Here is a 25188-nt window from a genome sequence, read left to right as displayed (position 1 = left end):
TAATAATGTAAATATAGACGATAAATATAGACAACATGTTGGAATATCGATAATCTTGTAGACGAAAAAATGACTAATTTAAAAGGGTTTCTGTATCTATACAAAATAATCGTATTTCAACAATCTTACAATTTACTATCTTTAGTTGGAAAACAACGATACAAAACTGTGTTATATTAATCTTCCTAATTATCAGAATAACGAGGAAAGGACATTGGTCTGCTTTGAAAGAAACTTTAAAAGTATAAGAAAAATTTTAGATAAATTATTAATGAAAAATAATAACGTAAACATTTTGATTCCAATGAACAAAATAAATAAGAGTTTCTAATTGGATTGAAATACAAAGTTATGTTACATATATTTAAACGCTTTCGTTTATACATACATACATACATACATACATACATACATACATACATACATACATACATACATACATACATACATACATACATACATACATACAAACATACATAATGCATTATATAACATTGATAACTATATTGTACATTTACATACAAAATTTTCTCAAAGGTCATTAAATTATCTATTTTGTGATAGTATAGCTCAACGGTAGACTTTCAAAAGGAAAAATACTGAAAATATATTAATTCGATACTTTGTTCAGTTTATTTAAATTTGTACAGTACATATATTCCTAACTGGTATTGAATACCTACTTTCTGCATCTATACACATTATATTATATAGAAGAATTTGGTCTTTTCGTATAAACATTAAATTAATAAAAATTATTGTAAAATATTTACTACGTTTTGGATAAAGTTGTTATCTGTACCAGACAAATTAAGGCTGCCCACCTTGAAACTAAAACTATCTAATATTTTCATAAATGCAATTAAATACCGTACAAAGTATTTTCTATACAACTATAAAAAGAAATGTATACTCTTTGCAATGAAATGTTGTTAAGCATAAATGGAATAAATCTCGATCTCTTTGAGACCATTTAGATTTCCTTAATTTAATATTTTTACTAGTTGTATTACCATCCTATTTCGGTTAAAATTTTTACAGCATCTTCAAATACATTCTTTGGTGACTGCGTACTGTTTAATTTATAAACCAAGCCCTGTTTCTCAAAATGCTCAATTATAGGCAAAGTGTTTATAATATAAGTTTCGTGCCTCTTTGCCAAAACATTCAAGTTATCGTCGCATCGTCCACTTCCTTCAGCTCCACGCTTCAAGCATCGTTGCGTGCATATCTCTCTGCTACATTCGCAAAATAATACCCCCTTCACTGTGCATTTATCGGACATTACCTATTAGCAAAAGAATACATTTGTAGCTGCATCTGCATCGTTTAAGTCTCTAGGTAAAAAACATTATTAAACACCCTATCCCGTGTAAAAAGAAAAAATATTAAAATTACTAATAATACATAGAAAACAAGTGAAATATTATTAAAAGAATAAATAATTTCTATGATTTATAGAATTTTAAATGCCCTATTTTTTCGCCTATCTTACGCAATTCCCTAAATTTTCCTGTGCACCGAATACATTATTAGAATATATTACATGGGAGTACCATCTATTTATAATAATTTCAAATTTATTCAAAATTTAATACAACAATTTTATTGTGTAGTATATGTACCTTGTTCCATCCATCAATATTATCCTGATTTCGTGGGAAACCATCGATCAGAAATTTTTTATGTGGGTTTTGAGACGATTGTATCGCGCGATCCAGTAGATTGCAAGTGATCGCAACAGGTACAATCGTCCCATTTTTAATGTGATTTTCAATGAGTTCTCCGTATTGTGAGCCTGGCTTTGCACGTTCCTCTCTTAACAAATCACCAGCCGACAAATGTACATAACCGTATTTATCTGTAATGTTGGAACACAAGGTACCTTTACCAGCACCCGGTCCACCCAAAATAAATAAAACCTCAGGTTTTTGGATCGTAGACATCATAAAAAGTCGTAGTCCAGCTGCAAATACCTTGAACATAAAATATCACTATGCTCCGTTCACGCTATCACGAATTCCTATATAGAGTGATAACGGAAACTTATAATGCAATTTTCAAATAGCTTGGAAGATAGTCGAGTCGGTTACTTCCTATTGTCCGTTCAACGATGATCGCGAATAAAGATTGTAGAATCATGTGGTATTCACTGAATGCCGGAAAAGAATATATTAAATATACTTATATGTTAAATATAGATCCGAAAATCGGATCACTATGTAATTTAATACGTATACATTAATGTTTCCAATCATTTTTTTTATTGGAAAACCTACTATTAATGTTTTGACCGTCTATCAGGTTTTTCATGTTGTAATCTACTGCACCTATTATAATTTACTATGACACACCTATAGCTGCGTCGATACAACGGACCAATAGAATTCTCATCGCGTTAAAGTACGCAGTCAGTATTGTCATCTTTTTAAATTGAATGGACAATAGTTAAATTTTTCGTACACACTGACATCTGGAGAATAATTTATAATATGAAATATATGCGATGATAGATTAAACGTAATCAACTTACTTTCAAGCAATTTTTATTTAAATTAAAGTATCATTTGGTACTTATATACAACGATCAATTATATCAGATACAGATTCACTTACACACATTATATGTATAATACACAACACATTATGAATAGAAAAATTGAAATAAAACTATTATTACCGTAGACGCATGAGAAGTTGGGACTGCTCTTAAAATCTGAACTGGCAAGGAGAAACGAAACTTTGTCTACTCGTATCATTTGTGACGTATAGCTACGCTCTTACGTAGATACATTATCATTATTGGCTAATCTGATCACGTGATGAAAAACGTGAACGAAACAAAGCGCGACGAAGTGAAATGGAATGATAAAGTTTCGCAAACGTATCTCACAAGGATACATTTTTTCTATCTCACTGTGTCGTTTTTTATTTCTTTCGTATTCTTTGTTACACGGTGGCTTCTACACCTGTCCAAATTTAACCATTAGTGATAATGTGTCTTCATAGAGGCGTAGCTGTCACATCATAAATGTTGCGATGGACAATTACCCTTTTCCCCGTACTGTTCAAGCTTGTACGGGCAGTGTATTTCTCGTGCGTCTATGATGCGACCTTTCCATTTACAATTTATGGCATTAAATATGCTCTTGACTCAGATTCCACTTGAAAATGTCATTGTAAATCAGAGATCACATGTTCTTTTATTTATTTTATCGTAAACTTTTATTTTAAATTAAAATCAATTGAATTCGGCAGCATTGGAGGTACGTATTCAAGTGACAGTAAAAGTCATGACTACTCATGACATTAACGACAACAAATTCAATACCGTGACAATGTGACAGTCATGTTTTCATGTCAAGATGGTCGTCACTAAGTATCATTTTCATGGCAGTAAATAGAAAATTTCGATTATCTGACAAAAAACTTTATCGCTTCAAGAATGATACGAACAGATGCCAAAATTGATTCATTTAAAGCAACTGGGTAGAAATAGTCGAAAAACCATTACACACTTACGACAGTTACAACTACGTGGAAACGTACCTTGAGACTTTAACATTATCTATTTATGAAACACGTGGTAACGCCTGCTCTCTTATCGATCGAAAGAGTTATTTATTATTATTCCATATTAATATACAGATACGTTGTAAGCAATAAAATTTTCTATTGTAATTATTGTAAGTAAAAATAAACTTAAATGGAAAATGATAATACCTATTTCATAGACGATAAATTCCATACATTTCTCTTAATAATTTCTGATTAATGTAAAAATAAATGTACACGTCACTCCAATTAGAAAATCACTACTTTGAAAAATATGCCACTTGGCTATAACAGACACCTTTCAATGGTGTACATGTACGTCAATTATTATGAATAAGTTAAACTATTTCGTCTAAAATTGCTAGACACTTATAGTTCAGGGGGTTCAAACGTAGAAGTATACAATTTAACTTCAGCCCCTTACAGGGCTACAAAGTACGAATAGTCGTGTATTTTCAAAATCCTATTTTTTTAGTTACTTATGTACAATCAAAATTCAATACTACGTAAAAAGTATATGTATGCATGTATATTTTAAATTACATATTTAAAGTATATTTAAGTATATCTTATTTTCACATTACTTACGGTAACAAATCTTATCTAATAAAAGTACACAGATGTTCTTAAACATGAGCACAATCGAACATCTCGGAGTTTCGTTATGACTGTTAAAAACATGTTCAGTATTATTCCTATATCAAATTCGTCGTATCATATTCTCTTAATCATTAGTGTACCAAAACATAATTAATTGCTATATATGTCGTGCATATTATTGTGCAACGGTTACATGCATGCAATTCTGCTGTGAAGCATGATCACTTAACGTTACTGTACGGTTTACCGAATTATTTACATAATGTGAGAATACATTGACAAATTTATTATTACAATGACTTATATAATTGCAAATGATATCTGGCTATCGTTAATAGATAACCATACACGAGAACTTGTATTTATAACAAAGTAAATCGATTTAAAAAAAATTGAGGTTATATCAAATTCACGGTCATTATTTATAACAGATAAAACACGGAACAATGATAATAGTGCAGAGGTGTCAGCGATTAATAGGATTCACAAAATTGTTAACATCCTACGTACAATCTAGTCAAAAACATTTTATTGTTAACCAGTTGTACTCTCACATCGCAATTCGCACTTCATCTTTTTCATATAATAAACATGAAAGTGTAAGTAATTATGCATCAACACAAAATGTGTCGAAACCTGTTAAAGTCTTATCAAAGACAAATGATGAAATGGCACATGAAGTAATAAAGGTACAACCAAAACAAAAAGCAACATTTAGTGCAAAAATAATCAATAATTCCTCACCTAAGGTACAACCGTATTTGAAACTATTGAGAATGGATAAACCAATAGGTGAGATAAAATACAACTATGTTATATAATTAAGTGTAAGGTAACTACATTAATGAGTAATATATTTAATCGATAACTATATTAATATAAAATTTGTATAAATATGAATTCTATAATTACAATACGATTGAAAATAAATAGTGTAATTTATAATATAATTTTTAATTGTGTATAATTTATTTATACAGGATCATGGTTATTGTTTTGGCCTTGTGGTTGGAGTATAGCCATGGCAGCACCATCGGGTGCATTCCCAGATTTCCAACTTTTGTTTCTTTTTGGATTAGGTTCGTTCATCATGCGTGGAGCAGGATGCATTATAAATGATATGTGGGATCAAGATATTGATGGAATGGTAATATCTAGTTGAAAAATATTTCAAGATTAAATGTTATGAAAACTTTTTAATACCAGGTAGCCAGAACAAAAGGTAGGCCATTGGTTACGGGAGAAATTTCACCCCTCCAATCGCTTGTCTTCCTTGGAAGCCAGTTAACTTTGGGACTACTTGTATTGTTACAATTAAACCTTTATAGTATTATACTGGGTGCAAGTTCAATAGGTACTTTTATGGATACTAACATAGTATTTCTTAATTTGATCAATTACTCAAATTAGTAATTTCTTTTTAATTAAAAAATAATTACAGGGATTACAATTTGTCATAAAGCAGATAAGAAATAAGTTTGTAAGCCAACTATTTTGTATGCGATCTTTTTTTAAGAGGTTCCCAAACTAAAATTTGGAAATGCTATTGAACTAATCGTAACAATATCATTATATTATTGAACTTTTTTATTACAGTTTTAGTAATATTTTATCCCATTATGAAAAGAGTAACATATTGGCCACAATTGGTACTAGGAATGACTTTTAATTGGGGTGCACTTTTGGGTTGGTCTGCTGTCCACGGATCATGTAACTGGTCTGTATGTCTACCTCTTTATTTTGCTGGAATTTTTTGGACGCTATTCTATGATACTATATATGCGCATCAGGTAAAATTAAAGTTCGCGTTCTACTTTTCATTTAACGCATTTTTATCATTTATTTTTACATTGCAGGACAAAATAGATGATATTATAATAGGTGTAAAATCAACAGCTTTAAAGTTTGGAAATAGAACAAAAATATACTTATCTGCATTCAGTTCAATTATGATAACGGGCTTAATTACATCAGGTATACTAACTGAACAAACTTGGCCATATTATACAGCACTTGGATTAATTGGTACTCATTTTGCTAATCAGGTATAATAACATTATACAGTTTGAAAAAAAAGTATTGCTACTTCATTTTATACACAGAGGCCCCAAGAAGTGATTAGCTTTTGCATTGTGATAGATATTAAGGAACTATTTAAAAACTGATAAAAAAGTCAATATCAATCTTTGGGGCCTCTCCTTGACAGAGTCAAACAGATTTGAGTTATACTATAATTGCTCATTTACTCGAAATAATCCATTGATTGCTTATGTTCGAACAAAATACATTTGTCTAAGTTTTATAAGACAAATCATGTCTTTTAATATTCATGAATTGGAATTAATGTTTAAATAAGTAAGGACGTTTATTAATTCAATTATTACAGCTTAGTACTGTATTATGCTAAATAAGAAATATGTACAATATATATCTTGTAGTCATGTTATTTAAATAATGAAAAATCTAAATTAAATAAATTTGTAGATTTACAGCTTAAATATCAATAATTCTGCAGACTGTGCTAGAAAATTTATCTCTAATCACAGGATAGGAATGATTGTATTTGCTGGAATTGTGTTAGGAAATTTAGTAAAAGATTCTATACACAAAAGAAATGACAATATCAAACAAGAATTAAAAATAGAGTCTACTTCTACCAAACAGAAAGCACATTAGTTTCATCCTTCCTCCAGGTAATACTTAGATCAATTTAGTTAAAGATGAATAGTTTTTATGTGTATTATGTATTAAGTATAAAGATTGTAATTGCATGTACTGATCTGTATATGTTAAAAACAAAAAAATGATCTGGATAACTGGTTGGTTCCAGTAAATTAAAATAATAAGTTTCAATTGTTGCTTGTGCTTGTGCCATATAAAAACTTTAATTTCTGATTTCAATTTATACGATATCGTTTTTGAAATCATAAATAACATAATTGAAGCATTGAAAAAAATAAATACTGAAAATATAAACGAAATTTATAACAATTTATAATCAACAAAAAATTAACTTTACAAATTAAAAGTTACACCAAAGATTACACTATTGTAGAATAATAATAACAATTGAAGTTTATAATACGTAATATTAATTGTAATAACAAAAAGAGTACAAAACAAAAAGTTATTTGTTATCATTTATTTGTTCGACCTAAAAAGCCCATATACAATAGCTTCTTGATTATCCGATCCCCGGATTGTGTAAACTTCCTGATCGTAAAACTGCAGTAGCGATACAACTAAAGAAATCATTTGCAAAATTCAAATTAATTCACAAAATTTGTTATTTAAATGTATATTAAAGAAGATATATATTATACCTTTAAAATGGTATATATTATACTAATTCATGTATTTATACTATCTATTGGTTACCTTAAAGGAAAAAATGCCCCGATTTTTCAACTCCCTCAATGATTCGAACAACCCTTTGCCCCTATTCGAGCGAATAATCGAGGGATTATTGTATAGTAGTTTCGGTAGTTTCTGAAAGTGAAGAATCGATTCCACTAACTGTTTTTAATTGAAGGTAGGTGGCGAATTTTATCTCAAGGTAAAATTTAGCCACGTGTCAATCGTTTCACAAAGAAAGTAAATAGTTATACACCGATGCTGAGAGAGTGACCGACACTTCAAAGCTGTACCGCATATGTATCAGTATGTAAACACTAATGCGAAATAAAAATGTTCACATTTTTCATTATTCCTTTATGAAAATATTATCAATGAAATTAACGAGCTTTAGGAATATTTCGTTATACGCTTAAAAATAATCCAATTAAAGTCATGTTATAAATTCATTTTTATTGAAAAAATATCACTCGTTGGTAATACTCTTATGAAGATGAAATAAAAAATGTAAAATAAAATTTTGAAAAGCACATTGGTATAAGCATCTTTGTTTTATTAGAATGTTTTCAACTTAGTACTGCACTTATATATCTTCAGCGTCTTTGTACAAATTTTAAATTTCATCTTTCATGCTTAAAAAACAAACAGTAGTGGTAATGAACCCAGGATAACAAGTTAGTCTTGAAGGTAGGTATTACTATACATTTATTAAAAATTATGTAAATGACAGATATGATTAACATTTTTATACATGAAATCAACTTGAAACAGATAATGTAATTTGATCTTTGTTAGAGTTTGATTGAGTCACAATATTGTGACGCTTTAACATCTCTAATTCGTATTGTTTTTCAGTTAGCAAAGATTCTTTCATTTTATCTAAGTGTTTTATATTTGGGAGTATAATAGCTAAGTAGCCTCCTTTATGTGGTGGTTCCATTAAAAGTTTTGGATTTTGTAATAATGCTTCGTTCACTTCCACCAATTTTCCAATTATACAGCATTTTATAGTATATGTTTTTTTATTTGAACAGGTAATTATACAAATATTAGAATTAGCTTGCAAAGGTTGAGCACCATGTTTGCTCTTACCTGAAACTTTGTTTAGAACTCTATCTAACTTATCGCTAACTTTAAAGTCAACTTTCATTATTTGCATATCACTTTGTAAAACTGTATGACTCGGTGCCAGAGTAAGCATACAAATACGATTACTATGCATTAGAATGCGAATGTCATCAGTGGTACTTTGTACATTTAACTTATAGTAAGTAGTAAAATATCGGTCTGTAATTGTTGGAAACAGTCCCTCGTATTTCACTTCTTCTAACATATCTGTAATGTCATCATCTGGTGGAAATGGAAATAAATGATTATCTTCTTCATTATTTATCAGTGACATTTCTTCATTCTCATTATCTGTTAATTCTGTATTTTCTTGATATTCGAAATTCTTATTCATATTACATTTCTTTTGCAAAGCATTTGTACTTTGCGATTGTTCATACATATGACATAAATCTTTGTCTGTATCATCAAATAACTTTAATTTTTTTGAAATTGATTCATTATTCGAATCAACATTCATTGTTGATCGTTAAAATATTATTATAGATAAGTTTTAGAACACTGGGAAAGAACTTTTATTTCATACAAATTGAATAGAATTCAAGTAAACTACTTTAAAGAAACTTTTAAAATCAATTTATATTGTTTATTCACGTTTTTTCTTTCTGTTCTTGAATGACATGTAATTTTCTTCTTCTCTCCTTAGAAAGTTGTTTATTTTTGGGTCTATTGATTTCTGGCTACAATAGAATATTAAGTAGTCAAGTATGGTTCAACCAACAAAATAGTATGCATTTTGAATATCTTGAAATAACATAATTTATATAAATTTTGAATTACATTGACAGTAAAACTTTACCTGTTCCTTTATACACAAAAGCATTTGTTTCTCGAAATTATTGCAGTAACCAAGAAATTTATTTAATGGGTGCTACAATCAAAAACCAAATAAAATTTGTAAGTTTCAATCTGATTAATAAACTCACTGCATGCAATATATGTAGGTACATAGATACATATATTAACAAACTACCTCGTATTGACAATCTTAATATTTGAAAAAGAATTCATTGTAGACAACATTATGAGTTGCTAATGAATGATAATTACGCATAATAACATTTACACAATTGTTATGTTTGTTGTTATATTCACATGTATACATAAAATAATTATTAAAATATTTATCATGAAGTTATGTAAAAAGAATTTCTTTGTATCAATTGAACAACTTCGAGTCGAGTAAGAAGGAAACGCGAGTCTTTCTTTCTCGCTCTTGAAATAACTAAAATGAGACTTATCGACAAACGGTATATGATTTTGTTAGTTGCTGTTTCACAGCTATCCAACATTCGTACTCTACAAGAGAGGAGCAAAATTTTAACTCTGCAATGAATTGAATACACTTGAAGTAACGAAGTTTCGAATAATCTCGATTAACTTTATTTGGTGAATTAATTTAAAAAAAAAGCATTTGTTTTTCTTTATATCGAGTGTTGGTAAAGGAAACCTAAACTGCTTTTTCTTTATACTCGACTTTATTACTAAAAATACAAATATCAATAACTTGGTACATAATACAAAGCATCCTGCATAAGACAAAGCAATTTTTATTTTTTATAGTGTACAGGCAAGCAGGCAGGCAATATACTCGTGATCAAGCACAAGGAGCTTAATTCTTAGCCCCTTAGAAGAATGTTACCAAATCCGACACCAACCAAAACATCTGTCGCAAGAATACAGGGGTCCTGATTGGTATTAAAACTGGTGACTTTCTTCTAGAAAAGCAAGAATTAATTCTCTCCAGTGACATATCATATCTACATGAACAGAAAAGCGCAGTGTAACCGCGGAAGAGGAAGTAATACACAGTCTCTACGAAAGGAAAGTCAAAGAACTGTTAAACAAAACGCGACGAAATGAACCCTCTATAATTATTCTTTTGAACCGTGGCCTGCTTTGATTCTTTTTAAAAACAACGTGAAAAATACGCGAAAAAGTTATTATTTTCGTTATGTATGGTTATGTTGGTCGTACATCTGGCTAATTTTAATACATATGCTTTTGAACAGTGAACGGTGCCTCGCGAGCGGAATCCTAAGGAATTTTGTAAATGACTTGCCAAAGCGCGTTACTATTTTTATATATCTACCACGTCACCCAGTCGACACAGGAACAGACGCTTTAACGGTAAAATATGTGTTCATCGAGATATTTAACTTCATAATTCAATTGAAACATGTCAGAGAGAAAAGTGGATGCGGAAATCGTACGGAAGCAGTGTACAAACGATGCAAGCTTTATGGATAAAGCCGAAATCATTGATGTATTTGCTTTCGACTTCAGTGACACAGATGTATGGTGAGTAGCTTTATCATAATCTTCGATTGCTATACAATTTTTTGATTGAAGGCAATTGCAGTCTTTAAATGTCATTTATGCCCTTAACTGATCTTAATTCCTTTTCAAGGTCTAAGTTCTGTGCATCATTTGATTGTACACATATATTAGTTTTAAATTTTTAGACTGTTGTAAAATTGTTTTATATAAAATCTTATGTTTATCATGGAAGTGCAATATTAGTTTTTTCTTTTTTTTCTTTGTTTAACATGATAACGTTTTACTTATAACGTTTCAACGTTTTAATTTAACGTTTTTTAATATGATAACGTCAGACATTACAAAGGTTTAAAACAATTTACAAACTCCAGAACTTTTTCTTTGTTATCATTTATTATTTATGATTTAATTAAACAATAAATAAAGCAATTGAATTGTATTAGTATAGTTTGTAATATGTTTTTCTCGATAAAAATTTAAAGACATGAAAATCCAAGGTTTTTAATATATTTAATCAAAAAGTTTTTAACTGAGTTCTTATATTCTTTTGAACAATCATCTTACTTATTTATTAAAATTTTATAAATACTACAATGTACAAAGGATTAAAGCTTCACAAACAAAAAATATAGTATGTAATATATTTCTTTGCCAGGTTATATATACCGCCAGAGTATCAGATAGAATCCAAGGTTCAGGATTTATATACCTGGTTAAAAAGTGAACCTGAGCTAATTTTATCAGGTATTAAAAAAGCTTTTCAGGTATTGAAAACAATTTTATATAATTTTTTAATATAAATTTCAATTGATATCCCCTCAGGTAATAAAAGATGTATCGACACTAGAACATTCACAAGACCTAAAAAGCGGTCTAGTAGAATTAATTTTGAATCTATTCTTGAAACTTTGTCTCCCTCTGTGACACATACATGGAGAACTTCTTGTTCAAATTTTTCAAATATAGAAGAAGATGTAAGTTTATTTATGTTTCTATTGTATAAATTATACATATATGTTTGCGATGTATACATTTAATTGTTCTTTCCTTAAAGTTGAGTAAATATACAGATGTGCATACTGCCAACAAAGAGGAAGGTATACCTCTTATGTTAAAAATGACACCTATGGCAAACGTCAGTCTTCTTTCCGATGAGACCTTGGTAACATCAGGTCAAGAAAGTATGGAAGTTTTTTTAAACATGTCTCATTCAAAGGGAATTGATTCGTTTATTAATTTAATGGAACCTGGACTAGGTGATCCATTAATGAACATCTCGCAACCTTCTATTTTTTATTCATCTATCACTTCATTACCCAGAGACGATTCTTTACATAATGCGGATTACAACAAAGAGGAGGAAACTTCAAATTTGACTTATTTATATGACCAAAAAGCTGACAAGCAAGAGGATGCTAAAACTTTAAACATCAATGAAACTTTTTCAACAGATAATGATTCAGACAATAACAAAAGCTATTGCCTATATCCAGCAAACAAAATACTTACCAATAAATCTAATATGATTGAAAATATGGAATTAAATGAAACATATGAAGCAGAACCAGTTTCAAAAATACTTCTATCGTCCAACTCGGATAAAGTTAAACACAGTACAACTAATCTGTCTTCCACATTTGTAAATAAAGGTGACAGAAATGTGAAACTATTGCAATCAGGGAATAATGAAGAAAAAAATTTGTGCACATTGAATGCTACGTATTTTTCAACCTCAGAGAAAGCTGAGAATCCACTTGTTTTAGATGTTACATATTGTGCAGCAGAAACTGAGAAATCAGACACGAACATATCTGTAAACGTTAAAAGTGATATACATAAAGATAAAGATCAAACGTGTGACTTGCCACATAATGCAGTTTACAATGTTCCAAGAAATTTAGTTGAATCTTCACCCCTTGTAAATTCTACTTTTTCATTCATGAATGATAATGCTTTAGATTCTATGTTTAAGTTGCCTATTCCTGTTGGCAATCAATCAACCCCAAAAAATTTAGATACATTAAATTCTACATTTAAAACGACTAGTAAGCATTTAGAACAACCTCGAATATATAACTTTAATTCAAATTTTAAAGCTCCTACATCATTGAGGAGAGAGTTATTGGCAGAAATACACAGAAGCAATGATCACAGACTTGATTGTACATTTAATCATGTCAGTAATGAAGTTTACGATGAGAAGATTAAAAAGAAAATAGTTGATGAGGTCCCTGATCAGAATATTAGGAATGAGATTCCTATAGAAAATAAATATAATACATATAAAAAGGAATCATCAGTTAATAGAAGTAATGCTCAGACTGAAATAGTAAACGATACAGGAGCATGTGTTCAAAGTTTGGAAGATAAGAAGTACTACACTTTTACGAAAAAAGGTAATGCTTATGGTGGAAAGACTGATATGGAAAGTATTGAATCTTCAGATAATGTGGATGCTACGTTCGTAAAGCCGCTTCCAAAACTGCAAAAGAAGAAACAACATATTCCACGAATGCTTTCGAAGTTACCACAATTTCTTCAAAAGTCAAATCCCAATCTTGTATCTAATTCCTTGAAAACTATCAAGATGACAGAGTGTACGAATCCATCCAGTACTGGATACATGAAAGGTTCACAACCGAACTTCATAAGAGATGTTGAGAAAAGTCTAGCAAATAAACTGTACTCTCTAGGAAAAATAAAAAGTGGTTCTGAGCAACGGCTCCTAGAACTTAACACAGGTGTTGGGGAACTCCAAATGATGGGTGCTGGAGGATCAACAGAAAGTATAGAAAGTACCCAAAGTGCTCACAGTGCACCTGACCTAGATGATAGACTCAGTACGTGTTCAGATAGTAGCCACAATTCGTACACTGTGCGACCAATGAACATTGAGCAATTGCATCAGATAGTACGAATGCAAGAAGAGAGTAAGTAAATACCGTCTAACAAACATGCAAAATTAAATATTTCTATAGATTGTTAGGGATTGTTTCAAAACAATTTTGAAAACCAACTATTGTACAAACTATATGTTATGTAAAATAATTGAAAATGTAGAATAGATTTATATAAAAGGTATTTGAGAGACAAAAATGTATTCAGAGTTAAGTAAGGTTACTTAAATTATATAATTTAAATTAATTATTTAAGTTAATTATATAATATGAATTTAAACGAGCAACAAGATATAATATGTACAATAATATTAATTAATAGTAAACATTTTAAAATGGAACTGGTTAAAAATCATATTTTTATTGCTGAACTATTAAATTCTATATTTCAATATAATTATTAGGCTTGAAACAAGATGCAACGTCTCGATTAAATAATCGAGTCCTAGAAAACACTTGGGTTGGTATGAAAAACGATTTACCTTCCCCTATTTTAAAAAATGGCATCAATGGTTGTGAAAGCAATTCTACTTCACCATTGAGTATGGATTTTAGTGTTAAAACAAGCTCTCCAATATTAAGTCCTACCAGATCTAGTCAGTCGATAAATACTGATGGTAAGCTAATATGCATAATCTACAATAATTTACCGAGCATATTTGACAATGAATTAAGTTTAAGAAGTGTATATTACTTAGTAATATATGTCATTAATAATTCCATAAAATATTTGAAATGATTTTGTACATAATAGTATTTGCACGTGTATTTTCATACTAAAATTTGTACATAATTATTTCATATACGTTTTATCATACATGTATTCCTTACAATGCATTTTTTAAGGTCATCCTATGGAACATGTATTGAAGCAACAGAATGAAATGGATGTAGTAAAAAAAGCCGAAGTGAGTTTATTACTGTTTTCATATATAAAATCTTTGTTAAAAAAAAGTTATTAATTTAAGCCTCGTATATTTTATAATTTTGTCTGTATCTTAAATTAAACATATTCGATTACAGGTGTTTAATAAACCAACAATGAAAATTGAAAACAAGACGCGACTACGACAACCAACGAATTGGAACACTGGAAACAGAACTTCAAATATGATGAGCGCTATCCCTAGACCGCCGTCACGTATACCAGGTCCTAGATTTGTCAGGGCAACCACAAAGAATGTTCAAGGTGATGTAAAAAAAGGACACGTGTAAAAATTCAGACGGTACTAATAATTAAAACAGGCATGCGTTTCTAAATAAAGCACTTAATTTAATCTGTATTCATACAATAATTTGTATAAAAAGTGTTTAAGTTATGTCCTCGGAGAATGCGGGACTCTTTTGAATGTGACAAAAGTTCAGTATTATTATACTTCCAAAATGATAAAGGATATAATTGAGGTCGCGTTCTCAATCCTTTTCGTTTCCATTTGTTTGTCTTTAAAGGAAATAACGAATTTAAAAATGAAACAATCCCCATCAGAAAGAATTCTGTACTAAACTGGTTAAAATTTTGCATGTTTTGTAAGGAGATGGAATGGAAAAATTTGATGATAAATGCTTGTAGAATGTAAAACCAAATTAGCAAATAATGTAGTTTATTACAAGCAATTATCAAAATATATGAATTCATTTTTTATTTCTTCTTTTTTCTTCAACTTTTATTAACGGAATATATTATTTGCTAAGATGGAATACAATTTAGTTTAAAAGATTGATTATAAAGTTATTAGAGTGTAATGTTTTATAATGGTTTTCCAAAGATTGAATTATGTATCGGTGTAAGTTTTAAAAAATTGTTTTATAAACTGTTTTACTCAAAAGAAACGAACATAGGAAATTAATGGCTGTTGTTTGGACCAAAAAATAGTCCTTCAACTTATTTTTTTTTCTCAAACATTACATGGCGTATATACTTGTATTTTGATTTGCGGTTTGAATCAATCATTGAGAATACAATAGTGTAATTGAACATTATTTGGTACATATACAGCGTGAGACAACAGTCCTTAACGCGTGTAGATACATAAAAATAGTTTTTTTACGAGGACATTGTTAAATACGAAAAATAATATTGTATTTCAACAAAAATATATATGAGTAATATATGTATATTCCATTTGAAGACTTAATGATATACCATTGATATGTTGTGTATAATTATACATAGATAGAATTTTGAAAACCAACTATTGTACAAACTATATGTTATATAAAATAATTGAAAATGTAGAATAGATTTATATAAAAGGTATTTGAGAGACAAAAATGTATTCAGAGATAAGCTCGTATATCAGGCCTTACAGGAAAAAATTTTCAATTCTTACAAGAAAACTAGGAATACATTCATAAGAAAAATATTAAACTAATAAAAAAATTTCAAAAGTAAAAGATGCAGATGAAAGAGGTTCGTAAATTAACTTTTATGTAATCAAATTATTTATTTTCATGAAATACTGAAACAATACAAAGTTTGCATTGCAAATGATTATGGACAGCTTTGCAGAAGAATGTAAATTGAAATTTTGTAATAGGATATTAGAAATTTAGAAACATTATTTCATAAATAACTATTTATAGGTAAAAATTAAAGATTCAAGAGTAAAAATAAAATTTTCATAATTTTTTATCCACTTTTGTAAAAATATATAGAAGTACTGTATTTAAAAAAAAATTCTTAATGCAGTATTTTTTAATATAAGTGGCCTATACAAAATTAGATACACAACAATTTATGGTACATTATTAATCATACACAACATATCTGTTTATTAGCAATACTCCCAGTCATAATTGCTTTGTTGATTTACAATAAATATATTTTTAATTGTACATTTTATATCAGCTTTTATATTTAATTTCTTGAATAATTTTAACTCGCAGAAATTAGTAAAACACTTTCATGATTTTAGAGTCTTTTAAATTTTAAATTGTAGTTACCAAAAATTAATTACAAAATTGTTTACATATCAGAGGTTGATGTTAATTCTATTGTTAAGAATATAAACTTTTAATAATCCGTACTCTACATTGAAGTAGCAGGAAAGAAAGAAGCTTCATGCACTGGCAATTAAGAATTCCAAAAATACGTATGAAGATGTATATAAAATATCCAAGTCTGTAGAGAGTCCTGTGGCGAAACTCTGCAGTGTCCTTCCATTAAATAATAACAAATATAATTGATTAATTAGGAAATGCAGTTGAAAACAAAAGACTGGAACTGTGACTAACTCATATGTAACAAAGTGTAACACTTTTGTGCAAGGACAGGCACAGTAAACTTTTTGTTATTAAAAGAATGTCAATTTTTGTAAGACATTTATAGTAAAGAAAAAATAACATTTCTTGATACTTTATTAATCGAAGAATTTTAATTAATCACACTCTATACAAAATATTTTGAACAAAAGAGATATAACTATGTCAAACGAAAATGATAAATTTATAATTTGTTATAGTAAGAAGCTTACTCAACGATATATACGATAAATAATTGTATCCTCAAATTGATTAAAATATTTTTAATATTTCAATGAATTGAAATTTCTATCGATAATGAATTAATAATTATCGTATACCTCGTCTATGCTTTTAATTTCCGTCCTGAAATTTTGTTTTTTTCCAGTGAGCCAAAAACTTGCAAACTATAACATATCAAAATTAAAAAATATTAACAAAGGAATTGTATCGATTAAAATATATAAGTATAATAAATTCAAGTTAAATTACTATTTCCATTGCTGACAAAATAATATACTGTAATGAATATATTAAATATTAAAGTTTTATAAATACATAAAATAATTGTGGTATAGGATATTTGCGAAAAGTCTATTAATAAGTAGAAAAAGAGTAAATAAGAAAATTAATTATATTCGTGAATACAGAACTTTGAAAATGATTTTAGAAGACATTACGTTTTTATTACTTTTTAGAAGTTTGCTTTCAAAAACATTATTCGAAATTTCTTCATTATTACTGCAAATGCAGTGCTTTATAATACTGTTGATTCTCCAAAAATGTCCTACATATGTACATACATATGAGTATTATATACTATATATCTTCATGCGTTTTTAAACCAACTTTACAAACGATTTGTATTAGTTACTAAATAGCTTCGTATTCGATGCTCTAATCAATGTTACCTTCATGTAATTTTGTGCTTCAAACAATGGTAGCAAGAGAAACAAAAAAGTACTCGTACTTGACCCGTTCTTTTTTTTTTTTTTTTTTTTTTTTTTTTAAGTACAGTTTTCCATACATAGTTGTAATTTGTCCATTTCTCATTAAAGTTTACTGCTGCATATTTTACGGTGAATTGTTACGCTTGTTGCGTTGTGTTTGAATTTGTAATATCACGAGCATGAATTTATAATTACTTTGTAACGTATATAATACACGGAGCATTTTTGGTCATACTGAGCATTACCTCCGAATGCCAATAATTCTATTAAATTAATTTGGCAACTCTATGCTTCGTCCAAAAAATTAGAGGATAAGGAGGACAAAACAAGTCGCGATATGACCACAAAAATATTTTTTAACTATATAAAACCAGTGACAAAAGTCAAATGGTAACAGTAACATGTCCAATACAGAAATGGAAGAGATAAAAATAATGTTCTTGAAATTTCATTGTTGTCTCGTTTTCCCATTAGCAAATATTTACGGAAAAATAATTTGCAAACTTGTACCCTTCTTGTAAATAATAAACATAAAAGTGATAGTCATGTTATATTCTTTATTTCTTTTTATATATTAGACCTTAAGTGCCTTTATTGTATTACGATATAACAAAACTTTTTTATATATTCGAACTAAGAAAGCTAAACAGCTGCTCACTAATCATACTGCCCAGTGTCTGTGTAAAAATACAATGTGATCTTTTTCTATTAAAGACTATATTAATAAACATTTTACAATAGTAAAATAAATATTTACATTTCTCAAAACATTTCCCATTCCTTGCTACATGAAAGTACTAATAATTTTTTTAATCATTTTTTTATGATAAATGTTTTTTCTTTGAATTGAAGTTAAGAAATTATTTATGTTTCATGCATTAATCATAAAATGCTAGGATAGAAAATTTTCCTATATACTGGTGGCCACATAGCGCACAATGAGCCACTTCTAGTCCATTCTCTTTTCCAATACTTTGCACTTTCATAAACGACTAAGTTATCCAATTCCTTTAATGGAGCCTGAACTCAGGTTGTACTCCTCCAACAAACGTTTTACTGATAAACCGTACACTCTGGCAAAAAAATAATTTCATATTTTCTGTATAATTAATCAAACACAAAATCGCAAAAAGAACATTTTTTTTTTACATACTGTTCATTTGGTACAGATTTCTTATCAGTCGCAGTTGTAGCTGGTACAGCAGTTGCCGCAGCTGGTTTCGTGGTTGTTGGAATAACAACATTTTTCCAATCCATTCCTTTTTATACTGTGATTGCAATTAATTGTCCCACTTCAACCTGGCTACCTTCAGAGGCCTATTAGATAAAATTATTTTTTAGTTAAAATATTACCAAGCACAATCCAATGCTAAATAAAAATTATATACTAGAATCTTCGCAAACATAGCATCATATCAACAATTGCATCGCCAGGTTCAATTTTGCTACCTTCCTTTTTCAGCCACTTGACAATTGGTTGCTTCCATAGCAGATGACAAGGAGGTCATTAAAACCTCCTTTCCTTTTACTAGAATTGAAGAAAATAATTTTGCATAATTTTGCAATAAATTCTACATAATTATATCATAAACACATGATCACGAATTGTAATTGATAACAATGAGGGAAACGCATATTGTTTGTATATTTGATATTGAGATTGCTATCGAAATTAATGTTATCTGAATGAAAAATTATTTGCAACAAATGATCGTATGTTAACCTCAATCAGTTACGAACAAGTGCATTAACAAATTATTTCTAACTAAACTACATACCGTTGAGAATCCAACTTGTATGAAAACATGTTCGTTGATACTTTACAGGCACAGAAATGCGCGGTATTATACGGTTACTCTTTCTAATAGATAAAAGCACGACCTTATGTTAGATAAAATATCAATGTAATTCTAGGAACTAGATTCAACTGCATCACTAAAGCCAATGAAGCCGGTAAATGTAGAAAACTCGTCTTTTTATATTATATGAGGTTCTATCAGTGCCATCAGTCTCAGAAAAGATTGTAACAATAAATTCCATTCATTCTCATGTCCAAAACATTCTTAATTTGGTGTTGCTAGGTGACACGATCTATTTTCAAACCTCATTCTGTTCTACGTATCTAATATTCCAAAGAAGAAATGTTCAAGCAATACCTGGAACATTAATATTTCATTCTTCGTCTCATAATTTAGAATAAAATAAAGAGAATAGAAGCAAAGCTGGAAAAAGTCGTATTACTCGAAATAAATTTATTCCAATGCATCAGTTACATTCATATATGTATGAGTTCATTAAAATATTCAGACTTTCATATGCGTTACAAAAATGTTCTGTTACGATATTTTACTTATTCGTACATGTTAAAAAACTATTCTAAGTTCGCAAGCCGATTAGTTCAATATTACTCACGACGAACAGTCATTTGTCATTTATATATTGATATAAGCACTATTTGATATAATTGTCTTATTCAATTGGCATAAAAACAATAATGTTTCGATCATAAAGATACATTCACAGAATAAACGAAGTTAAAATTTTTACAACAGAAACAAATGTTAAAAAATTCGTTTAAATTTATTTCAATGTCTATTTAGCATTAGTATATTATTTACTACGTACGTACGATCAATTTTTCATTCATGTGGCCCGATTATCTACACACATGTGCAAGTTATTCGCCTTTCGATGAAATTTATATAATTATACTATGGGACTCAAATGTTTCAATTAGTAGATTCTTTGAAAATGTAATTGATTAAAGTCGAGATAAGTAATATTACAATTAGATAGAAAAACGGGATTGTCTCACCAAAATCCGAGTGTATGGTCGTTTCAAGCATTTCAAACTAGTTTTCTAAATATAAGATTCATTTCAAGTTCTCTTACATTATTCGACTTTATTTCGATTAAAAATATTATTTCGTTGAACATTGAATTTGCTTCAAATTCACCAAAATTACGCGGAAACACTATAGAATATAGAATGAAATAGCTAGCTAAAAGATTCATAAGTTGATTTATTCATAAACAAAGATGACCGTGACTCTTGTAACCGTGATATATGTTAATAAATATCTGTATTAATAAGTACATCAGATTCAACTAGATCCAACTATCTACTTGTAAATAAAACAAAACTTTCTATTGACATGGAAAATCATTGAACTCATTTCGTTTACATATAACTTCTATTGACCTCGAATGTAAGTCGTTAAACTCGTTTTATAAACCGCTATCGCATACTACATAAGTGCTTCCATATTATGTATAGAAATCAAGGTGACCTTTGTTTCTCCTTAATGCCTGCACCTAGAATGAAAACATTTATATATTTGAAATACTGAAAATAGAACGAATATTTCAAGTAATAATATTATGTGTAACACCGTGTATAAGTTTAAACATAATTATTCACAGTATTGTACATACATACATATATTTACCAACGTAACATTTATGATATACATCTATGATAAATTTGAATAATTTCAATTTTATGCAGTTTTTTTAGATAAATTGTTTAATCAGCGAAGGAACGATTTAATGAGCAGTGACATCAAGCGTTTAATACATCGAGTGGAAAATACCTTCTCTTTCAATGGAACAAATCATCTCAACAGTTATCTCTGTGCATTTTGAAACTTATAGATAGAAACTCTTGTTACCCTCAGCTTAATTGCTTCATATCAAATATGGCGCAAATGAAGATACCCAAGATCGTGCTTTTATCTATTAGAAACAGTAACCGTATAATACCGCGCATTTCTGTGCCTGTAAAGTATCAACGAACATGTTTTCATACAAGTTGGATTCTCAACGGTATGTAGTTTAGTCAGAAATAATTTGTTAATGCACTTGTTCGTAACTGATTGAGGTTAACATACGATCATTTGTTTCAAATAATTTTTCATTCAGATAACATTAATTTCGATAGCAATGTCAATATCAAATATACAAACAATATGCGTTTCCCTCATTTTTATCAATCTCAATTCGTGATCATGTGTTTATGATATAATTATGTAGAATGATTATGCAATCAAATATTATAGTAATTTAAGGGTACATGGTACCTGTACTGTGCAATAGAATAGTTCGCAATGCAAAATTATTTTGTTTAATTCTAGTAAAAGGAAAGGAGGTTTTAATGCCTTCCTTGTCGCCTACTATGGAGTCAGGCACAATTGTCAAGTGGCTGAAAAAGGAAGGTAGCAAAATTGAACCTGGCGATGCGATTGCTGATATTCAAACCGATAAAGCTGTTGTCACTATGGAGATCGACGACGAGAGTATTCTTGCAAAAATAATTGTAAGGTTTAAAAAATTTTTTAAACACAATGTAATAGATATAGTTTGGCATATTCTTTCAACAAAATTTATGAATCTAATACGTTCAAAGTATTTCTAAATTTTCTATTAGATGTTATTGTATTCGTTGATAAAAATTAATGTATTGTTTAACTAGGTGCCAGAAGGCACTAAAGATATTAAAGTAGGAACCTTGATAGCGCTTACTGTTGAAGCAGACGAAGATTGGAAGGCTGTAGAAATGCCAGATACTGTTTCAACTGTACCTGCCGCTCCAACACCTGCACCTTCTGTACCAGATAGTGCACCCGCTGCAAGTGTATCGGTTGAACCACCTCCTGGCCAGTAGGTTATCGCGTATATAAAGCTGTGTATTTCATTTAGGCAACAAGTAATGTACCGACCAAATAATCTTATAAACCTTTGAAGGAATAATGTTAGTATGCCAGCTTTGTCGCCAACAATGACTACAGGCACAATAGTAAAGTGGCTTAAAAAGGAAGGAGATGAAATACAACCAGGTGACGCGGTAGCAGAAATACAAACGGATAAAGCTGTTATGACATTCGAAATGGAGGATGATGCTGTGTTTGCGAAGATTCTAGTATATAATTTTTATTCAGCATTGGATTGTACTTGGTAATGTTTTAACTAAAAAATAATTGTATCTAATAGGCCCCTGAAGGTAGCCAAGTTGAAGTGGGACAATTAATTGCAATCACGGTAGAAAAAGGAATGGATTGGAAAAATGTTGTTATTCCAACAACCACAAAACCAGCTGCAGCAACTGCTGTACCAGCTGCAACTGCGACTGATAAGAAATCTGTACCAAGTGAACAGTATGTAAAAAACAATGTTCTTTTTGCGATTTTGTGTTTGATTAATTATACAGAAAATATGAAATTATTTTTTTGCCAGAGTGTACGGTTTAGCAGTAAAACGTTTATTGGAGGAATATAACCTGAGTTCAGGTTCCATTAAAGGAACTGGGCGATCTAATCGTTTATTAAAGAGCGATGTGTTGGCCTATATTCAAGCACATAATGTTCAAAAAGTTGCTCCAAAAGCGGGTATGTTAATATTACTATTAACGATTAAAATACTTTATTATTCATTAACGTTTTTATTTAATGATAGCATTACCGCCTAAAGCCGAAAAGGGGCCCTCTTCTCTTTCAAAAGCTCATGTACCTACCGTTCGTTCGTCTGACTACGAAGATATTCCAGTTTCCAATATACGTAGTGTTATTGCCAAAAGACTTGGAGAATCGAAGGTAATTAAAAATTAATTTATAGGGCTAAACCAAACAAAAATTGACATAAATGTATACGCAAGGATTGTCTACTTATTCGCGTAACAACTTTTTCAGAGTACTATTCCACATTCTTATGCATTCATTGACATTAAAATAGACAAACTAAATGAAATTCGTAGTGAACTTAAGGCTGAAAATATTAACGTTTCAATAAATGACTTCATTACGAAAGCGGTCGCGCATGCGTTAGTTGAATGCCCGTCAATCAATACGTTGTATCAGAACGATCAGGTCTGTATGAAAATTAACATAAAATAAATTGATGAAAAATATTTAAATAATCTATATATAAACGGTACAACGTCTTTTTTTAGATAATACGTATGCCGAAAGTCGACATTTCTGTAGCAGTTGCTACAGAAAATGGTCTTATCACACCAATCGTTTTTGATACTGCAGCAAAAAGTTTGACAAATATTTCAAAAAATATTAGGGAGTTAGCTGAAAAGGCCAGAAACGGTCGACTAAAACCAGAAGAATTTCAAGGAGGAACATTCACGTAAGCAAATGAATATGTGTAATATGTAAATATATGAAAATCTAAACAGTACTTTACATATAATTTACAACACTGTTTTTTAGAATATCTAATCTAGGGATGTTCGGTATCAAACAATTTAGTGCCATTATAAATCCTCCTCAAACAGCGATACTCGCTGTTGGCGGTGGTCGAGAAGAATTAGGTGAATATGTTAAAAATGTATAGTTACTGTGGAGATGCGGAATACGTTAATTTATTATTTTATAGGGACTGCATTACAAACAACAACAAAAATGTCAGTAACGCTATCATACGATAGACGAGCAATCGCTGAAGACGAAGCTGCTGATTTCTTAGCTGTTTTAAGAGCTATGTTAGAAGATCCAACTTTTCTTGTCGCAGGAAGATTGCGAGCTCTCAGGTATGCACAGGACTGACCTTTGATTAAATGTTAATTCTGATACATTTATTGAAAAAGTGGCTTACGTTATACAAATTTTAGTTATTCTCATACTAATTCATATAATATAAATTCAGAAAGCTTACGATTTTTTAAAATAATACACAGTTTTAACCCATCCTTCAATTGAACAGTTCAATAAAAACTATTCGATCTTATGATATGTGCAAATCTCGACCACAAGAGTTGGAAAATTATGGAAAATAATTTTTAATATTAGATCCCAACTAAAGAAAAAATACATTTACCTGTTTATGTACTGCCATAAGAATAATTCAATCTAGTAAAAAATTAAATGGTAATATTTTTATTTTTAATATCTGTATAGTACGCTATGATAGAAATGTGAAAATACATTTAGGTCTTAAAATTATAAATAAAACGACCATTACCAATTTTAAGAATGTGTTATTGATACAATCTATAAATGTAATATTTTTATACATATTATATTACAATGATTTAAAGTTACTTCTTTATCTTTTTTTTTTTTTATATGTATATATTGTTTAATGTATTTTACATTTCTATTAAACCAATCAACTGAAAATAAATTTGAGTGGCCATGCTTATGTACATACATTGAGTATATAGAAAAAAAACTTTTGGGTCA

General features: G+C 29.4%; 5 protein-coding genes and 1 long non-coding RNA gene across 26 annotated transcripts; 3 read left to right on the top strand and 3 right to left on the bottom strand.

Annotated features, from left to right (window-relative positions):
* Positions 1 to 608: 608 nt before the first annotated feature.
* Positions 609 to 4268, bottom strand: Dak1 (cytidine/uridine monophosphate kinase Dak1). 5 transcript variants are annotated; one of them, XM_076322989.1, is made up of 3 exons: positions 4144 to 4268; positions 1626 to 1976; positions 609 to 1288 (listed from the first exon to the last, which is right to left on the bottom strand). In XM_076322989.1, exons 2-3 carry the CDS (start codon positions 1947 to 1949, stop codon positions 1010 to 1012), a joined length of 603 nt encoding a protein of 200 aa, XP_076179104.1. In that variant the 5' UTR covers positions 1950 to 1976; positions 4144 to 4268; the 3' UTR covers positions 609 to 1009. The 5 variants fall into 5 exon arrangements, with proteins under 5 accessions (XP_076179104.1, XP_076179102.1, XP_076179103.1 ...); XM_076322987.1 differs by lacking the exon at positions 4144 to 4268 and adding an exon at positions 2681 to 3272; XM_076322988.1 differs by lacking the exon at positions 4144 to 4268 and adding an exon at positions 2534 to 2670.
* Positions 2877 to 8036, top strand: Coq2 (ubiquinone biosynthesis protein COQ2, mitochondrial). 4 transcript variants are annotated; one of them, XM_076322981.1, is made up of 7 exons: positions 2877 to 3266; positions 4587 to 4947; positions 5136 to 5302; positions 5362 to 5509; positions 5752 to 5945; positions 6012 to 6200; positions 6640 to 7677. In XM_076322981.1, the coding sequence occupies exons 2-7, from the start codon at positions 4602 to 4604 to the stop codon at positions 6829 to 6831; spliced, it is 1236 nt and encodes a 411-aa protein (XP_076179096.1). In that variant the 5' UTR covers positions 2877 to 3266; positions 4587 to 4601; the 3' UTR covers positions 6832 to 7677. The 4 variants fall into 4 exon arrangements, with proteins under 4 accessions (XP_076179096.1, XP_076179098.1, XP_076179094.1 ...); XM_076322983.1 differs by lacking the exon at positions 2877 to 3266 and having other exon boundaries at positions 3754 to 4844; positions 4905 to 4947; positions 6640 to 7680; XM_076322979.1 differs by lacking the exon at positions 2877 to 3266 and adding an exon at positions 7688 to 8036 and having other exon boundaries at positions 3759 to 4947; positions 6640 to 6848.
* On the bottom strand, positions 7943 to 10097 carry LOC143152641 (protein Abitram). The gene is made up of 3 exons (XM_076322984.1): positions 9611 to 10097; positions 9437 to 9508; positions 7943 to 9317 (listed from the first exon to the last, which is right to left on the bottom strand). Exon 3 carries the CDS (start codon positions 9095 to 9097, stop codon positions 8267 to 8269), a length of 831 nt encoding a protein of 276 aa, XP_076179099.1. The 5' UTR covers positions 9098 to 9317; positions 9437 to 9508; positions 9611 to 10097; the 3' UTR covers positions 7943 to 8266.
* Positions 10098 to 10290: 193 nt separating this feature from the next.
* Positions 10291 to 16396, top strand: LOC143152820 (uncharacterized). Of its 2 annotated transcripts, XM_076323360.1 has the most exons (8): positions 10291 to 10576; positions 10650 to 10938; positions 11573 to 11661; positions 11740 to 11891; positions 11972 to 13847; positions 14219 to 14431; positions 14661 to 14722; positions 14838 to 16396. In XM_076323360.1, the coding sequence occupies exons 2-8, from the start codon at positions 10817 to 10819 to the stop codon at positions 15027 to 15029; spliced, it is 2706 nt and encodes a 901-aa protein (XP_076179475.1). In that variant the 5' UTR covers positions 10291 to 10576; positions 10650 to 10816; the 3' UTR covers positions 15030 to 16396. The 2 variants fall into 2 exon arrangements, with proteins under 2 accessions (XP_076179475.1, XP_076179473.1); XM_076323358.1 differs by having other exon boundaries at positions 10291 to 10938.
* A 197-nt stretch (positions 16397 to 16593) lies between these two features.
* Positions 16594 to 22031, bottom strand: LOC143152657 (uncharacterized). Of its 13 annotated transcripts, none has more exons than XR_012993605.1 (7): positions 21598 to 22015; positions 20791 to 21319; positions 20634 to 20715; positions 19783 to 20160; positions 19393 to 19532; positions 19158 to 19321; positions 17623 to 19077 (listed from the first exon to the last, which is right to left on the bottom strand). It is a non-coding gene; the product is annotated as an uncharacterized LOC143152657 (long non-coding RNA). The 13 variants fall into 13 exon arrangements; XR_012993606.1 differs by having other exon boundaries at positions 20820 to 21319; XR_012993611.1 differs by having other exon boundaries at positions 16594 to 19077; positions 19158 to 19323; positions 19460 to 19532; positions 20634 to 21319; positions 21598 to 22031.
* On the top strand, positions 21527 to 24943 carry LOC143152656 (dihydrolipoyllysine-residue acetyltransferase component of pyruvate dehydrogenase complex). Its single transcript, XM_076323014.1, has 11 exons — positions 21527 to 21829; positions 22138 to 22319; positions 22476 to 22663; positions 22748 to 22922; positions 22994 to 23157; positions 23237 to 23388; positions 23456 to 23592; positions 23689 to 23865; positions 23949 to 24133; positions 24217 to 24317; positions 24383 to 24943. Exons 1-11 carry the CDS (start codon positions 21703 to 21705, stop codon positions 24550 to 24552), a joined length of 1758 nt encoding a protein of 585 aa, XP_076179129.1. The 5' UTR covers positions 21527 to 21702; the 3' UTR covers positions 24553 to 24943.
* Positions 24944 to 25188: the final 245 nt, after the last annotated feature.

This window comes from Ptiloglossa arizonensis, chromosome 11 (assembly GCF_051014685.1).
Source record: "Ptiloglossa arizonensis isolate GNS036 chromosome 11, iyPtiAriz1_principal, whole genome shotgun sequence".
Lineage (NCBI taxonomy): Eukaryota > Metazoa > Arthropoda > Insecta > Hymenoptera > Colletidae > Ptiloglossa > Ptiloglossa arizonensis.
The sequence above is the reverse complement of the archived record's forward strand: the minus strand, read 5'-3'. Positions and strand labels throughout refer to the sequence as shown.

Coding starts and splice junctions, on each gene's coding strand:
- LOC143152656 (XM_076323014.1), top strand. CDS start 21,703: ATGGCGCAAATGAAGATACCCAAGATCGTGCTTTTATCTATTAGAAAC. Junction 22,664..22,747: donor GTTGAACCACCTCCTGGCCA/GTAGGTTATCGC, acceptor AAACCTTTGAAG/GAATAATGTTAGTATGCCAG. Junction 23,866..23,948: donor CGTTGTATCAGAACGATCAG/GTCTGTATGAAA, acceptor GTCTTTTTTTAG/ATAATACGTATGCCGAAAGT.
- Dak1 (XM_076322985.1), bottom strand. CDS start 1,985: ATGTTCAAGGTATTTGCAGCTGGACTACGACTTTTTATGATGTCTACG. Junction 1,289..1,625: donor ATATTGATGGATGGAACAAG/GTACATATACTA, acceptor TTTTGCTAATAG/GTAATGTCCGATAAATGCAC.
- Coq2 (XM_076322979.1), top strand. CDS start 4,602: ATGATAATAGTGCAGAGGTGTCAGCGATTAATAGGATTCACAAAATTG. Junction 4,948..5,135: donor GAGAATGGATAAACCAATAG/GTGAGATAAAAT, acceptor TTATTTATACAG/GATCATGGTTATTGTTTTGG. Junction 5,510..5,751: donor ACTGGGTGCAAGTTCAATAG/GTACTTTTATGG, acceptor TTTTTATTACAG/TTTTAGTAATATTTTATCCC.
- LOC143152820 (XM_076323360.1), top strand. CDS start 10,817: ATGTCAGAGAGAAAAGTGGATGCGGAAATCGTACGGAAGCAGTGTACA. Junction 13,848..14,218: donor AGTACGAATGCAAGAAGAGA/GTAAGTAAATAC, acceptor TATAATTATTAG/GCTTGAAACAAGATGCAACG. Junction 14,723..14,837: donor ATGTAGTAAAAAAAGCCGAA/GTGAGTTTATTA, acceptor ATTCGATTACAG/GTGTTTAATAAACCAACAAT.
- LOC143152641 (XM_076322984.1), bottom strand. CDS start 9,097: ATGAATGTTGATTCGAATAATGAATCAATTTCAAAAAAATTAAAGTTA.